The 16826-nt window shown below is 38.3% G+C and overlaps 3 protein-coding genes across 3 annotated transcripts; 1 reads left to right on the top strand and 2 right to left on the bottom strand.

Moving 5' to 3' along the window:
• Nucleotides 1–764: 764 nt before the first annotated feature.
• Nucleotides 765–7138, bottom strand: LOC139953950 (ropporin-1-like protein). The gene is made up of 6 exons (XM_071953561.1): nt 7005–7138; nt 6150–6297; nt 5588–5711; nt 5032–5193; nt 2077–2252; nt 765–1420 (listed from the first exon to the last, which is right to left on the bottom strand). The coding sequence occupies exons 2-6, from the start codon at nt 6287–6289 to the stop codon at nt 1351–1353; spliced, it is 672 nt and encodes a 223-aa protein (XP_071809662.1). The 5' UTR covers nt 6290–6297; nt 7005–7138; the 3' UTR covers nt 765–1350.
• A 325-nt stretch (nt 7139–7463) lies between these two features.
• Nucleotides 7464–11699, top strand: LOC139953800 (thymocyte nuclear protein 1-like). Its single transcript, XM_071953366.1, has 6 exons — nt 7464–7547; nt 8039–8247; nt 8934–9098; nt 9513–9574; nt 10180–10364; nt 11166–11699. The coding sequence occupies exons 1-6, from the start codon at nt 7520–7522 to the stop codon at nt 11210–11212; spliced, it is 696 nt and encodes a 231-aa protein (XP_071809467.1). The 5' UTR covers nt 7464–7519; the 3' UTR covers nt 11213–11699.
• Nucleotides 11700–11744: 45 nt separating this feature from the next.
• Nucleotides 11745–16746, bottom strand: LOC139953802 (TBC1 domain family member 7-like). Its single transcript, XM_071953368.1, has 8 exons — nt 16679–16746; nt 16353–16506; nt 15847–15927; nt 14949–15142; nt 14098–14229; nt 13586–13737; nt 12716–12845; nt 11745–12296 (listed from the first exon to the last, which is right to left on the bottom strand). Exons 2-8 carry the CDS (start codon nt 16456–16458, stop codon nt 12207–12209), a joined length of 885 nt encoding a protein of 294 aa, XP_071809469.1. The 5' UTR covers nt 16459–16506; nt 16679–16746; the 3' UTR covers nt 11745–12206.
• Nucleotides 16747–16826: the final 80 nt, after the last annotated feature.

The raw sequence follows: 16826 nt of genomic DNA on the forward strand, positions 1-16826 counted from the left end.
TTGCCATGCGCCAGATCCACCCTACTGGGTGTTCAAGGCGCAGTAACATTTACACATCACCCAAATATTGGGGTGTTTGTGCTACTCTTGGAAACAGTTGTAAATAAAGTACATGTAAGTGAAGAAAGAACTTTTTTAGAAAACTGTACAATAAACTTGTGTTTTCAATTTTTTTTTTAATAGATGTATTTACATACAAGTTACAGTTCAACATAAAACGGCAGTGCTGAATATTTTCTCTGCAAAGAATAATGTGGAACAACAAATCTATACTAAAAAATTAACATTGAAACTTTTCGCTGTTTCATGTGTTTCTTTTAAAACCAGATGTTCTTCATAAACAAGTTACAGTCAAACATTAAACGGCAGTACAGAATATTTTTCTCAAACAAATGTATGGGACAAGAAATCTTAACTAACAATTTAACATTAAAAGTTGTCGCTGTTTCATGTTTTGCTTTTAAAAAACATATGTTCTTCAGAAAAAAAATTGTAAATTGGCTGGGGCAAACAAGTAATTTTTTATGGTCAAAATTAAAGTAAATTGTTCTTTTTCTTGATTAAAAACAATAACTTAAAGCTTTGTTATGTAAACGTTTACAAATCATACAATACTCGAACTTCATCTCAGAAGTTACCAGGTGAACAAGTAAAAAGGAAAACAAATCAGTAGTCAAGGTTTGAAATTTTGGGTAACATACCAAAAGATCGCAGGGCTGGTCACTAAATTTATTTTTAATTTGACCAGGGGCCGATTACACAAAGAGTTATGATTGGTCTTAACTGCAAATCAATCGTAGTTGCTAAGTTAAGTGTAATGTCGCATTACAAATCACTGTAGTAATACTAACAATTTGTCTCCCTGTGAATTAATTGCTTTGTGAAATCGGCCTCAGAATAGACTTTCTACAAAGTTTACAATATTTAACCAAATTCAAAATCAATGCATCAAGTGCATTGTTTAATTGTCACTGACTAACTGACCTATGTAAATGCAAATTAATAATTACATACCATTAACTTTACTCTGTTTCGTTTCAAAATGCAACCATATCAAGATATTATCAAAAGAAAATTTGGAATAACTTTACAAAATAAAACAAAGTGTGTTTTGACTAAAAATTACCTCTTAAAAGCAAATTAACAGTTACTTTACAATAACGTTACTTTTTTTCAAATTGCAACAAAACCTAGATAAATATGAAAAGTACATTAAATTTAAAATAAATTTACAAGGTGTGGTTTGATGCAGTACTTGGTAAACAATTTTTTCTTACAAACTCAACAATAGGAACAGTATGTACAGCTGGAGGTTGTTGTTGTTGTTGTTGTTGTTGTTGTTTGTTGCATCTAAGGACCAAGCTTTGGACAGTCGGGGTTCAGGAAGTTTCTTGGCTGCACTACACCACTTTGCTTGTCTCTGTATCAGTAAGAAACAAAAAGGAAAATATTAAGTAACACATTATTTTAGTATTTACAATGATTCACCAGTTCTGGTACTACACCAGTAGCCGATTTCACAAAACTCTAGGATTAAACCTATCTTGAGTTAGGACGAGTAACCCGTCCTAACTTAGGATGAGTTCAATATGTCCTAAAACCTATGGATAGCGAACTTAAGATTAATCTTTAGTATAGGAAGAGTTTGGTGAAATTTACGGCTGTACTTGTAACTACGTCACCTCAGCTAGTAATATTTTAAAGGAAGCTTTCTACTATCATTTTTCTTCAAACCGTGTAAGCTGAAAATAAATCTCTGGATATTGTGTTTTGTGTCCCACAAAAAGCTCACAAATCCTTTCACAGAAACCTGGTAATTACGCGACTTTCCGGAAAACGCTCTGTGATTTTCACCTTTTTCTCAACTGGACAACTAATGAAGCTGAAACTTCTACAGGTAAATTATAATGTACATACATCTTCATTCACAGTGAGTATGAATTCAAGTCATGGTTAAAAAACGTGATCTACAAATGTACAAAAACCAACCATTAAAGTAAGATTTTTCTGTGCTTAGCATTTTTTGTATGCTTACAGGGTTTATGCTTTTAGGACCAGGGTCTTAATCAAACTTACACATGGTACTGAAGGTACGTGAATACACTTTCAATCTGCTCTTCCGAGATCTCTCCGTCGATCTGTGCTAGGTAGGTGTACAGTTCCTTGAAGAGGTCAAAGGGTATTCTAGCTGCCCCGCCCTCGGGGTCACGGGTCAGGATCTCACAGATGACCTTCATGGCAGATGTGATGTTCTGAAGAAGGGAAAATGTAATTACTGTTAAGGGCATTGGACACCTCTGATTGTCAAATAACAGTATTCTCACTTCGTGTATTGACCATGTGAACTCTGTTTACAAAAAGTGTGACCTTGTGCATTCTTTGGGTATTCTGGCTGGCAAGATACTACACAGGTCCTATGGAAAAGTTGACATTTTGTGTCATAATTTCCACCTTAATCCAAGAATTAGAGTTTTGAGATGTCCCCCCTTTCATCAAATCAAAAGTTGATAAGATTTAGACAGTGCAATCTCCATAAAATATAAGATTTTATATTTTCTTCCATTAGGCTGTGTATAAATCGTGCCTGCAGGAAGTGCATGCTCTGTGGCTCTGAATAATGCAAGAAATAACACCCCTTGTTGCAAATATTAATTGTGTACTTTCAGGTGACTAATTAAAGGCTTCAGGTCAAAAGTATTTTTTTATTCGAGTGAGACATTACTTCTTTCTTGAAAACTACGTTACTTCAGAGGGAGCGGTTTCTCACAATGTTTTATACTTTTATACTATCAACAGCTCTCCAATGCTCGTTACCAAGCTAGTTTTTATGCTAACCATTAGTTTGAGTAATAAAACCAATAGTGTCCAGTGCCTTTAAAACAAGGCTGAACACACGAGCATGGATTTCTCAATTAAATACATGTAGTAACTATCAACCACTTAAGGACAACCATTTTTGTTAAAATAACTTGTTACCTCCTACACAATTGGGTTTGACGTTGTTGGGTAACAGAAACACAGTTTTTAACTAATTGCGTCATTCTTCAGAGTCTACAGCGAACAACACCAACACTCTATTAGCTCTTCCGTTAAAAACTCTTTGTAAGGTATGTACAGTACATGTATCTTTTTTAATGGAAAAGCTACAAAACATCTATTACCGATTTTTTTTTTCTTTTTTTTTTTTTTTGGACTTTGATTGTCTTTTGCTGTTAAATTATTTGTCAACATCCCCCACCACCTGCGCATTCAAAAATTAAACAAATGCCCTGCAAATGTGAAGTTTTGATCATTTAAATACCTCAATTATCTAACAGTTTGTTGAGGTCTGTCCAAAATGCTGATGTCAGGGACTCAAAATCTTCTACCTTGATTTATTTGAAAGGCCTGGGCTGTCAAAATTGTGTATAATATCTTGCTAGGTACCTCTTAGTTTATTACAATGTATAAATAAACAAAATAGCTTTCACTTATGAAAATATCAGGGTCCGAATTTCAGACTTACAAATGGTCCACATAACAAAGAAAATGCCATAGGAACAACACACATGACCCATGGCCTTATATCCAAACCAAAGGACAAAGCAATTGTAGTTAATTGTCTTGCTCAAGGATTCAAGTGCAACGACCTCAGGCCGATCTCATCTTATCTGTTCATCGATCTTTAATTGCTAAGTAACGTGTGAACACAAATCACCATGACGATAGTGACCATCATCTTTTTATGATTCGTAGTGCTTTGTGTAGCAGCACTTACCAAATAATAAATTAATAATACACAAGATTTACGGCTGTTTCTAAGTTCACATACAGTATTTTCCTGCAAGGTAAGGGGGGACTCTGTTTGGATTATGAGATCTACTCCTCTTACACAGCACCATGTAATGGTTTACAAGGTCCTTGAGGGCAATATGCAGCCAATCAATTAAGGAACACCGGGGCGAACCCCTTCTCTTTTCGCTAAGTGCACTGGGTTCTTTTACGTGTTTTAAAGCCTCCTTCGAAAGAGTCGATTTCTCACAGTTTGTAACATAGCTTTTTTTCCATTGACTGCTTTACCAGGTATTTCATCATTTTGTTCTTTTTCATATCATGTTGGTATTTTAATTAAATAAGCATTGTTGTTGATTGTGTTCCTCTGTTTGCTCGACTCTGTCTGTCCACAGGCCGATTACTACAAACCTCGGCTTATCAAATTGGCATCCATACTGTTTATTTTCTTAGATTGTAAAAACCTTTAACTACTCTGTCCGCTATTACATTTCTTTGAAGCATTCTGTAATGCTGTGTAAAAGTTTGACAGTATGGAAACAAATGTGAAACAAAAGGTGTCACGACTAGGCCTGGGCGAATTATTTGAATATCCGGTTAATGGCGAATAGGTTTTCCTATCCGTAACCGCGAATGCCTATTTTTTCTTAACCGGATATCCGCATAGGGCGCGAATACCTATTTACAAACCGGATAATTCTGTAATTACAACCGAGTAACCGGATATTCTTTAATATCCGAATATCCGCGGACGTCGGGCGACAACTGATATGAATATTTTGTCTGAATCCTTATGAAACTTCTATTAAGACAGCATAAAACAGCATATATTAAGTATTTAACTATGCTCGACTCCGTGAAGAGTTAAAACAATGACATTTCTGACGTAATTTGTTCAAAGATTACAAAAGTTTTCCTTCACGTAGAGTCAATCACGATCAAAAGAAAAAGCAAATCGCCATCTTTAAATTAGATCCGGTCATTTTTATGAATGAACCGAGTGACACTGTCTAAAACTAATATCAATCCGCCCATAAGATCTCATTCACAAACGAACAGCGCCCTCTAGCGGCAAAAAAAAAATATTTTTAATTTTTTTTTAATTTTATTTTTTTTAAATAGCGCCCTCTAGCGGAAAAAAAAACTATTCGAATATCCGGTTAATTTCGGATAGTTGGCCAGCGGTATCCGAATAACAAAAATTCACTATTCGCCCAGCACTAGTCACGACTTGGAAGAGATAATCTTAACTGAACTTACCCCAGACAATGCTGAGCATGCCAATGAAAAGAACTTGAGCCACTCGATGTCATCTCCGAAGCTTCCCAGTTGAATGAGACTGTACAGTCGCTCATTGGGGAGACAGTTGTCTCTCCATTTCTGCTCCAACTCGGAAAGTTTCAGTGTCTTTTTGGGAGCCAACTGAAAGTGAAAATAATAATAATAAAAAACAGTTTTTATATAGCACTTTTCACACCCGAAGGGCGTCTTAAGGGCTTTAACATGTTTCTTAAGGTATTGTGGAGCTTGAAGTATGAGACCAATTCCTTTACGTAGCACCATGTAATGGTTTACAAGGTGCTGTGTCACACCAATCATACCAGCAGCACCAGGAGGAACTTCTTCTCTTTTTGATAAGTGCACTGAGGTTCTTTTAAAAGCCTTAAACACGGAACCTCAGTAATATTTTAAGGGGGAAGCCCTCTCCTATCATTATCTTCAAACTGTGTGAGTTTAATGTAAATCTGTGGATATTGTGTTTTGCGTTACAAAAAGTACCCAAATTCTTTAATGACGATGGGCGTCCAAAACATACCTGTCTATTGAGGACTGACAGGATACCAGGCGTCAGACCGGTGTCCGTCTTCTGTGTAGCTATGGGCATTTCTAAGCGCTCTTTTACAGGAGGCGTTTCACCTTTGGCAAGAGCGTGGAAGTATCTGAAAATAAAACAACAAAAACAGAAATTTATTCTACACTTCTCTTTTCAACGTCTCTAAAAATCTTACTTTTCCCGGTAACGTTTTGTTAAAGACACTGGTCAACTGGACACTCTAGGTAACTGTCAAAGACTAGGGTTCTCACTTGGTGTGTCTCAACATATGCATACAAAAACAAACCTGTGAAAATTTGAACTCAATTGGTCAATGAAGTTGCGAGATAATAATGGAAGAAAAAACACCATTGTCACATGAAGTCGTGTGCTTTCAGATCAGAGCTTGATTTCGAGACCTCAAATTCTAATTCTGAGAAATCAAATTCGTGGAAAATTACTTCTTTCTCGAAAACTACGTTACTTCAGTGGATTCAAACCCACAACCTTGTGATTGAAATTCCCGCAGTCTAACCATCGGACCAGTTTAGGTGATTATACTTACGCTGAGGACCACTGTAACACATCATTGGGTTGTGTTCGGATAGCTGCTTTTGTGAACTGCTTAAGAATGTCTGGAAGATCAGGGGGGATGTTAATCTGCTGGGAGCAGTACATCGGGACGTCATCTCCAACGGCCGGCATTGTCTCACCTGTAGTTAATCATTGAAAAATGTTTTAACATTTTGTACACTCACATCTGCACAACGGGATAACTTTCCATATGGCACCACCGCTTTTCACTAATTTTTACAAAAAGAGACATCTCATTGAGATAAATTAGATACTATATTATTTCATATCGAATGAAAAAGTTGTGGCGCCATACAGAAACTTTTCTTTTTAATATTCTTTGCAAACCTTGATGTTTGCGAGAATTGGAATTTTACTTGATTGCCACGTCGCTCCAGTTTACAAACAAAAGAATGCCCGGGGCAAGGCACTGGACATTTGGCGTTGTCTCTTTTTAACAATAAACTAAGTAGGCCGAATTAATAGGTAACTTTTTTACCGTCACTTTTTGAATTTGCGTTTTTAAGCAGTTTCAAATTCAGTCTTGTTTTTGAGTGATTCATTCAACAACTTCCACCAGGTTGAATGGGGCCCATTACGGTTTATCTTGAATATCGAAATATCAAGAAGAGAGACAAGGGTGCTGTTGAACCCACACAAAGATAGACCATGCGTAGTTCAGTTTCACCAGAGAGTAAGGACAGACATGACACACAGTCCACATGCAGTGCACAGGTGCATCACCAGCCCAATTATTATTATTATATAAACACTTAAATTTTACGTTTTACACTAAGTTATACATTTTAAAACACAGACAGTAACTAAACATACTCGTTTTACTCACCTTGAATAGCTAAATTTACAAGTTAATCAATTTTTAGCAAGCGTTTTACACCGATTATTCTGGGACATCGACAGAAACTTTGGACAATCCAATTTTGCTTTGGTCTGGTTGGTAAGGGCAACCTACGTGCGCAACTGTGCGCATGCTCACCTCAAGTGACACACGTTTTTATTTGATACATACACTTCATGATTTGTCAAACTACCATCCCAATCAAAGAAATCTGGAAATATATTTATAATTTTTAATTATAAATGGTGTTTTTGATCACCTATTCTGTTTTAAGTTTGATTTAAGCAATAATAATGATGGAATTCTGTGTACGACATTGGTATACAAACAACACCATATGCACTGCAAAAAATGCACATCAGATATTTCTTGTCAGATGTAAAAACTCTTGAGGGCGCTGTTTAAGAACTACGTTTTCAATTTTGTTCGTCTGCTTTTTGATGTTGCGCACGTGTGTCTATCGCGGAAACTGCTCACACTTCACACCAGTGTTGTGATAAAAAATGCCACCGAGAAAAAGACAGAAAACAGGTGACACACAATATGATGGTTTTTCTTTATTAATATTAAGGCCTATTTACAAAAAACCTCACAATTTTTTGGTAAAAACTGTATTGTGTGAGGACCCTAATATTAAGACGATCGTCTGTTTTTGATAGGTGAGGGTGGGGGGCGGAGTCCGTGAAATTAACGTTTGCTAAAAATGGTACGGGTGTAAATCAACAACGGTGAAAGGGGCACCTAATACAATTTTCAAACTGCTCTTTATTATCAATGATCTTTCTCTTTGGGACCAGCCAGCCAGCTGGAGAGTTTCTTTTTTTAGGAATTTTTTCGGGCTCCAGCTGTTTCTTCCTCCTTACTGTATTTGTATTGGTCATTGCTGTATTTAAAGAAAAAAATTACCCAATTAATGTGCCTTAAATTGTATTTTAATCTGCCCAAGAAATGAAATAAACATAATCTCTTTTATTTTTTACTACCGTTTGTAACTTTTGGGTTTAACAATTTTCTCCTTATAGATGATTCTAGTGATGAGAAGCAGACTGCAAGAAAGGTGAAACAGAAAAAGAGCAAAAATGTGGTTGTGAAAAACAGCAAGAGTAATAAGACAGCATCCAAAAGTTCTACTCCTAGTAGCAGTGGAGCAAGTAGTGGTGCAGCCACATACACCAGATGGCTGATGAAATCAGAACCGGAGAGCCGCATTGAGAAGGGCGTGGATGTCAAAGTATGGGAAGAAATAGGTCAAATCTTTAAGCCTGGTTCATTCTTCAGTATACGCAAGTTGCTAGGCGAATATTTAAAGTGAGGAAGCAGAATTGCACCACAATTGTACTGGACTAGTCTTATCTCAAGGAGGACTAGCCTTCCGTTTTTAATAACTCTTTCGACTAGTCTTAAGTTAGAACTATCTTTGTGAAATGGGCGCCAGGGCTAAACACATTGGAATTGTATGTAATCAAATAGTATGGCTTTGTCTTTTGTTTTTTCTGGAGTGGCTAAGGCCAGGATGTCAAAGTCCTATTCTCCCTAGCCAGCCTTTGTGCCCTCGATCATCCTTGGGGCTGGCAGCCAGTCTTCGTGCCCCTGGCTAGCCTTAGTGCCCCTACATGGTCATACGTGGTGCCCTCCAACACCCTTGGTGCACACCGGCCAGCCTTGGTGCTGGCTGCCAGCCTCGATGCCCCCCAGTCATCTGCGCCTGTTTGCTTAGAATTTGTTACTGGTCAAGAATTGTTTTTACAAGACCAATAAGATAATTCTGAATGAATTTCTAAACAACACTTTTTCTAGTCTGGGGAATCCAAATCGAATGTTCACTTGTAAACAACCAAGTCACCTAACAGGACAATAATCAAAATCTAACTTGCAAATGGCCTAATTAATTGGTAAGCTCTTGTCTTCTTTCTCAAGTTTGGACTCGAAGACCTGAAGAAGGAGCCCAATCAGACGGCATGTTGGGATGGAGTCAGGAATTATCAAGCCCGGAACTTCCTTCGTGATCAGATGAAAGTCGGGCACCAGGCTTTTTTCTATCACAGTAATACCAAAGTACCAGGGATTGCCGGTATTGTAGAGGTAAATATTATAATAATACGCAAGTTCTTAAATAGCGCAGTTCACAATAACAGTATCAATGCGCTTTACATCAGTGCTCTGGTCATTGGGCCAATAACATTCCTATTATCTTCAATTCTCAGCTCCCTGGGGAGTATACAGCCCTGAGCTGCCGTGGCACTCCAGTGGCTTTTTCATACACAACATCAACCTCTACCCTCGCAGGTACCCATTTATACCGCTATGTGAAGAGAAACAATTATAGTAAAGTATCTTGCTCAAGGACACAAGTGTCATGACCGGGATTCAAACCCACACTCTGATGACTTAACCACCAGAACTTGAATTGAATTTGATACTCTAAAAATAGTTATAATAAACAGTAACTTTTTTTCCCAAAAGTTTTGATCAACATTTTGTTTGATTTGATCACAGATCACACAAGACGGTTACGTGGACCACACCCAGTTCGATAAGAAGGACCCACACTATGACAGGTAAATCAATCAATCAATCAACCAATTAACCAATCAATCAATAAATTTTAACCAATCAATCATTCTCTGATCAATCAATCATTCATTCAAGTTATAGGATGCCATTCATCAGTCATCACTAACTCTGGGATCAAATTTGATGGAAATATCCATATATAGGTGTGTCACGGCCTAGCACTTGAGATTAAGCTCTGGTGTTTCTGATCAGCAGTGGCAGACTGGGTTTGAGTCCTAGTCGTGACGCTTGTGTCCTTAAGCAAGACACTTAACCATGATTGCTTGGTATTAACGTTGGGGAGATAGTGCTTTCCGCTCTGCCAACCAGGCTCTTATGATACCCAAGCCTACATCCGTATGGACTGTATAGGTGGTAACCCTGTTTCAGCCCCAGGAGTAAGTGGCAACAGCCTCTTGAACAATAATTGATTGTAGCCCACACCTTGAAGTGGCTTTCAGGCCTATGTGACTGTCTGGCGACTTGCATACAAAGACAGAATACAAAATTTAAAAAGCAGACTAGGGCTTAAGCAAATTTTAATTTTTAAGTTGTATCCAGGTCCAGCTTTACGAAATTGACACCCAAGCCATTCTCTTCTTTGTTTCAGCTCAAGCAAAAAAGACAACCCTCGCTGGTTCATGGTGGATGTCAAATATGTACGTGACACGAAACGCTACATCTCACTGGCAGAACTCAAGGGACTGTATCAGAAACATTCAAAAAGCCAAGGACCCTTGAGAAATCTAGCTCTGTTCACACGAGCAAGACTGTCAGTACAGCCACTTACAGAAGGTAATTCTTCAATAAACATTGTTTGTTTGTTTGTTTGTTTGTTTGTTTGTTTGTTGGGATAGTGGTTTGTTTGTTTGTTTGTTTGTTTGTTGTGGGTGTTTGTTTGTTCATTTGTCTCTCCCCGAACCCTCTCGAAATATATTTTCAGTTGATCAAAGACAAATTTACAAATGTGGGTTTCGAACCTGTGACTTTTGGATTCACGAGCTGCCACTCGCGACCAACTGAACAATCTAGCTCAAATGTTGGCAGTTTCCCTATTTTGTCTATGTTTAGGGGAGCCAGACAAGTTAAACAACTAGCCACGTTGATGGTGGGCAGGCGTTTTAATCCAGAGGTTGCGGCTTCAAGTCCCGCTCCTGTCAATATTTTTTGTTTAAAGACACCGGACACCTTTGGTAATTGTCAAAGACTAGCCTTCTCACTTGGTGTATCTCAACATACATGACATATGCATAAAATAACAAATCTGTGAAAATTTGAACTCAAATGGTCGTCAAAGTTGCGAGAGAATAATGGAAGAAAAAACACCCGTGTCGCACAAGTTGTGTGCTTTTAGATGCTTGATTTCGGTACCTCAGCTGAGGTATCGAATTCATTTCAAATATTAGTGAGAAAATACTTCTTTTTCAAAAACTACGTTACTTCAGAAGGAGCCGTTTCTCACAATGTTTTATACTATCAACAGCTTTTCATTGCTCGTTACCAAGTAAGTTTTTATGCTAACAATTATTTTGAGTAATTACCAGTGGTGTTCATCAGTGCCCTTAAACCTAATTTTTTGTTGTTTTATTATTGTAGAGGAGTTTGACTTCATCCTAAGCCTTGAGGAAGAGCCTGGACCATGAATGCGACCTTACTGATTGAGTGACTAATGAATGACACGCCCTCGCCAAAATCAGGTACTTCTTTGTGAAATGGCATAAAAGTGAAGTCATCTGAAACAATTTATGTTGAGATATACTTATGTTTTAAATACAATCTAACTTTTTGGAAGCTCATTTGATAGTTTATCCCGCCAAATGACAGAGATCTATTTTTGGATGTTATATAAAATAAATATTATGTGCGATGGAGAAATTATCTTCATTTGATCGTTAAAGACCAATGTGGATGCAATCAAAAGTTCAGACAGTAGGAGGGTTGACTTTGTACTGTGTAGACCATTTAAGATGGATGTAGATCTTGAATCACACTGATCATGGCATTGGTTATTCCAAGGATTTGTCTTTAATTAGCCTTTTTTTTTATAAAAGTTATGATTTTTTGTCTTTACTTCCTGCCAAACCAAAGAAGTTTACAAACACTGTATATTTTGTATACAACAACTTCAATAAAAACACTTTTGTACGAATAACGTGTAAAATCTTGTTATTTTATTACATCCTTTTTCATAGCAGTAGGATACAAAAACCCATTGCACGTATCAGTAAATTGCATTTGTTTTACAGGAATTAGAAATTCCAGACTTTTTCAAATCCACCAAAATACTCCACTCTATGGTAACTCAACATCCAAATGTTTGGACTCTGGTAAGATTGGTTTGCCTGGCCTCATATCAGAATTTCTGCAACCCTCTTTAGTTCCACTAGGCATCCATCTTTGCCTAGCCACTTTCCCTCCAAGGTGCAGGGGAGAAACTGTTGGGAAACAGCAAGCAAACTTTTGAGTGACATGATCACCCCTAGCCATCATTCCTCTTTCAATGTTGAGGTGTAGGGAAGCAATTATGTTTCAAGTCACTTTTCTCATGGTGGACTCATCATTGTCACCATTTTGTCCTGGCAAGGCTTTCAGGCGTCTGGCTTTCGACTCGCACACATGTTCAATGTCATTAACTCATCACAATATGTCTGGCTTAGTCTGGCTTCGGCAACTCTCCCACGTCTCAATTGCTTCGTTGACGAGCACCTCAGCACTGTCTGGTGGAACCTTGATAAGAAAACAAAAATATTAAATTCATTAGACTACCATTTTGTTTTAAGAAACTTCAATAAAAATAGGCCCTATCCCTGGGGCTCAAATTTTACACTAGACCACCAGCCCAAGGCCAGTGATTTCAGTGTTGGACCAGTAAACTCAAGACAAGAGAAGTCTGGTGGTCGTTTTTTTCTTTTCAATTCTTTGTCTGAAAAGAATGATGTTCAAATGTCGAGTTTGAGTCTCACAAATATATCTAAAAAACGGAAGAGATCAATTTTCTCTTTTGGTCATTTTGATTCTAGTCGCTTTTCATTTTGATTGTGGTCTTGTACATAAAATCCCAGTCCAGTAAAGTTTCTGAGCTACAAATCCTGTGATCTTATGGACTTTTCCCCGAAATTTGAGCCCTGATCCCAAACCAATCTTACCTTAAGGAGAAACTGCACAATGGCGTCATACTTTGTCATCCCGAGAAGTTGGCGTCTGTAAGTTAAGACAAAGACTTGAGCTACGTAGACTGTGATGAGAGGCGCACCACCAATCAATCGGTCCATAACCCTGTGATGGAAAGTCATATTAAAATAGTGAATGATTTCAAAGGGCCTGGTACTAAATAAGCATTGGGCGACTAATTAATTTTACTACTCGACTAGTCATGCCTTAAATAGTCGCGACTTAGACACTAGTCAAGACTAATTTTTAAGACCCAAGATGCATTGCGGCATGTGAGGCATGTGAGTGGGTCATGGGGGAAAAAGCGGGAAACTTGTCCATTTTTTTTAAGCCAGGGCTACAGTCTGTACTTGTGCTGTAGCGTAAACAAAACATCAACAGAAACATAAGCCACAATTCTTACATCGAACAATGTGTTGTTCGACCTAATTTTCAAGATGTTGTTTTGGTATTCCTTAGACAGGTCTTCAAAGACTGCCATGTTTATACGTTCCTTGTCGCGTAAATCGTTGCAACGTGTAATAATAATAATACATTTTTATATAGTTCTTTTATCACAGCCGGAAGGGCGTCCTAAAACGCTTCTGACATTGTTACCCCTGGTCACTGGGCCATATTATATTTGGTTCCTTTAACCATCTCGGCTCCCTGGGGAGTATACAGCCAGTGCTGTGAGTTATCGCGCTCCAAGCTAATCATATTAAATAGAGCTCAAATGCCCACACACCACACACAAACGGGTGTCGAGTGAAAGACATGTGCGCCTCCCCTGGTCTTGGCTCAAGGTGATGGCTGTTTAATACAGTTTTTAGTAAAGTGCCTACTAAAATTCTACTAACTCGTACCTCCCTAATGGACCTGGTGGTATAACACCAGCAAACATCCCTCCAAACCACGCCTTGTAGACCAGACCCATTCGGCTGAGGACACCTGTCGTCTCTAGGTGCTTAAGGAGTTGAGAATCCTCCTTCTGCAGTTGGGTCACAAAGCGCTGAGACTGGAGAAATGAAAGTAAATTATTGGATATTATTTGGCTTTACCCTTTGAACACTGATATGGGTTAGCACTGTATACTCAGTACTTTCCCGAGTACCAAAAAAAACATAGAGCTGCTTAAGCAGTAAAGTGCTGAACAATTTTCTGCTTTATAGCAGAAATGAGCAGGATACCAGTCATAAATTGTTCACGTGACATGGTAGTTTGGCTGGTTTGCCTAATTCTGGTAAGCATAACTTTGTTGTGCTTAGCTACTTTTTGTGCTTTAAAGCAGCTGTGTGAGATTGGATGGAAATGAGGAGAAAACAAATAATGCGAATAATGCAAAGTTTGTTGACTGACAGATACTGAAATTTCTCACCAGTTGTAAGACGGAATCTTTGTCAATGAGGTTCCTGCGGATTGTAGCTGTAATCCAGTAGGCGTCTACCTCGTTGTCAAACAACTCGATGACTGTCTCCGCCAGCGAGATAAAACATTCCTCTTCCTGACACTAAGATCAAAGAATAACAAAAAGTGTTTATTGTCATTTACTCTCTGGTTCATAACATGGTATGGTTAAAGGCAATGGACACTATCGGTAATTGTCAAAGAACCAGTCTTCTCACTTGGTGTATCTCAACATATGCATAAAATAACAAATCTGTGAAAAATTTGACTCAATTTGTCATCAAAGTTGCAAGAGAACAATAACAGAAAAAATCACTCTTGTTGCACAACTACATAATTTAAACCATTAATTGCTTCCCTGCAGCCAGAAATATTTTTAAACTTACCTAAGTGGCTAGTTAGTTTGTTGGCAAGAGGTAACTTCTCCTCCAGTAAGGAATACATGTACATAATTTTGTGCACCACTACACACTTTTTTAAGCCATACTTTTCTTCCCCGCAGCCAGAAATGTTTGCCAGTGCACTTTAGTGGCTACTAGTTTGTTGGCAAGAGAAAACCTTTTCTCCGTTAAGATATTTTTTAAGGTCAATGGAAGTAAGAACTGTTGGGTACCACTACCGCTTTAAACCATAGTTTCTTCCCTGCAGCCAGAAGTATTTGTCAATGTTCTTAGTGGCTAGTAGTTTGTCCGCCAGAGGTAACATCTCGCCCAAAAAGACATTTCATACAGGTTAATGGAACTAGGAAATGGGAAGTGTTGGGTACCTCTACACTAAAAACCATAGTTTCTTCCCTGCAGCCAGAAATATTTGTCAATGTACCTCAATGGCTAGTTGTTCGTCCTCAAGCGGTAACCTTCTCTCCTCCAGAAGGAACATCTTGAGGAATTCACTGCTCAAGGCGGTAGTGTGATCGATGTGTCCCATAACTCGTAGTGCATTGCGGAGGTCGTTAAATTGCTCACTGCGTTGTTGCATGACAAAGTCATGGGTGGAGGGATGGGGCGGGACTATGCCTGAAACAAATAGAGGGGAACAAATTCTAAAAAGAGACCTTTAGAACATTTCATCACAGGGTAAGAGATTAATGTGCAATGATGAACCTAATGTTACAGGCATGATGAACCTAATGTTACAGGCATGACAAGCCTGCCAGCCGATTTCAAGAAACGCTAGGATTAATCCTATCTCGAGTTAGGACGAGTAACCCGTTCTAACTTAGGATGGGTTCAACATGTCCTACGCCTTTGGATATGGAACTTAACTCATCCTAAGTCCTACGATTAATCCAAAGTTAGGAAGAGTTTGGTGAAATTGAAGGCTGGAGCTTTAGCTTTGGAGCTCAAAGTAGCCCCACTTGTGTAGCCAAGGATTGGCCACACAAGTGGGGCTAAACTTTATGAAGGCACTGCCAATTTCATTTCTCACAGGGTACTTCCATTTGAGAACCTTATCATGGCAATGGGATGTGCATGTTGGAAGGGGCAACAAGGCCATCCCAGGGGCAATAGGGGCCATGGCTGTTGTGTGATTCCAAGCCTTAATAATAATACGGGATGATTCTAGTCGTTTGCACTTGGGCCATGTCCGAAACGGCGACTTCCGCTTCCGCTACGGCTAGATCGCGTGCGTCCTGCGTAATCTTCAACACTGGCCGACTTGCTGATCTAGCCGTAGCTGTAGCCGAAGACGCTGCTTTGGACACGGCCTGAATACTTACCTAGGATAACTTTCCACACTAGTGGTCTGAACATCGCTGAGAGCGGAAAGCGTAGACAAAACATTGATAACTTCCCAATGTCTGCATGTAATGAAAGATATCAACAATTAATATTACCGCAGCCCGCAGAGAAATGAAAAAGGATGGTGCTGCAAGCCTCAAGTGTAGTGAAGGGAAGCCTCATAGTAATACGGTAAGGTACTAAAGAAATGGATCATTTATTTGGAACCATAATCGGGTGTAATTCGTGGTAAAAATATATTAAAAGTTACAAAATACATCACATAACAAAATAGTTCATCTATTTTACTAGTTGAAATTAAGGTTAAAAAAGTAAACGCAATTATTATTAAAAAATGGGCAGCTAAATTGTATCGATACAAGAAAACTGTTACTTACTGAACGTCAATCTAAAACAAAAAAAATCGCTGGTTATAAACGGTGTTTTGGATTGATTTAACAAAGAAAGTGAACATGAAAGAACCAAAATTGAACGTGAACATTACCTAAAGGATCTTCCTTCAGCAGAATCTGCAAAGATTTCTTCTCCTCCACACCTCGGAACCCAACTTTTTCATAATAATGAGATCGGAAATTCCTGCCGTCCGTCATCTTTTAATTCTTACAGAATTTCACGAACTAGACCATCCGATGAGGGCGCTGTTTCAAAGAATGATTAGAAACAAAATGTTACAAGTTTTTATTTCTACCAATTTCACTTAACTAAATCAGTCTTATATGCACCCATGACATCTAGATAAACACCAGAGAATCTATACAAATAATACTAGACGAACTAGTCGAAAAACTCAGTAAACAAAGCACAACTTACCGATGTTTTGGGATAAAACATTTTTTGTAAGCAGACGACAAGTTTACATTGTGCAGGAGATAGCGCCCTCTTGGGACGAAATAATTTAATTAATTTAAACAGCGCCCTCATAGTCGACAAATAGTTTGGTTCATTGCAAAGGGCGCCC

The sequence above is a fragment of the Asterias amurensis genome, chromosome 22 (assembly GCF_032118995.1).
Source record: "Asterias amurensis chromosome 22, ASM3211899v1".
Taxonomy (NCBI): domain Eukaryota; kingdom Metazoa; phylum Echinodermata; class Asteroidea; order Forcipulatida; family Asteriidae; genus Asterias; species Asterias amurensis.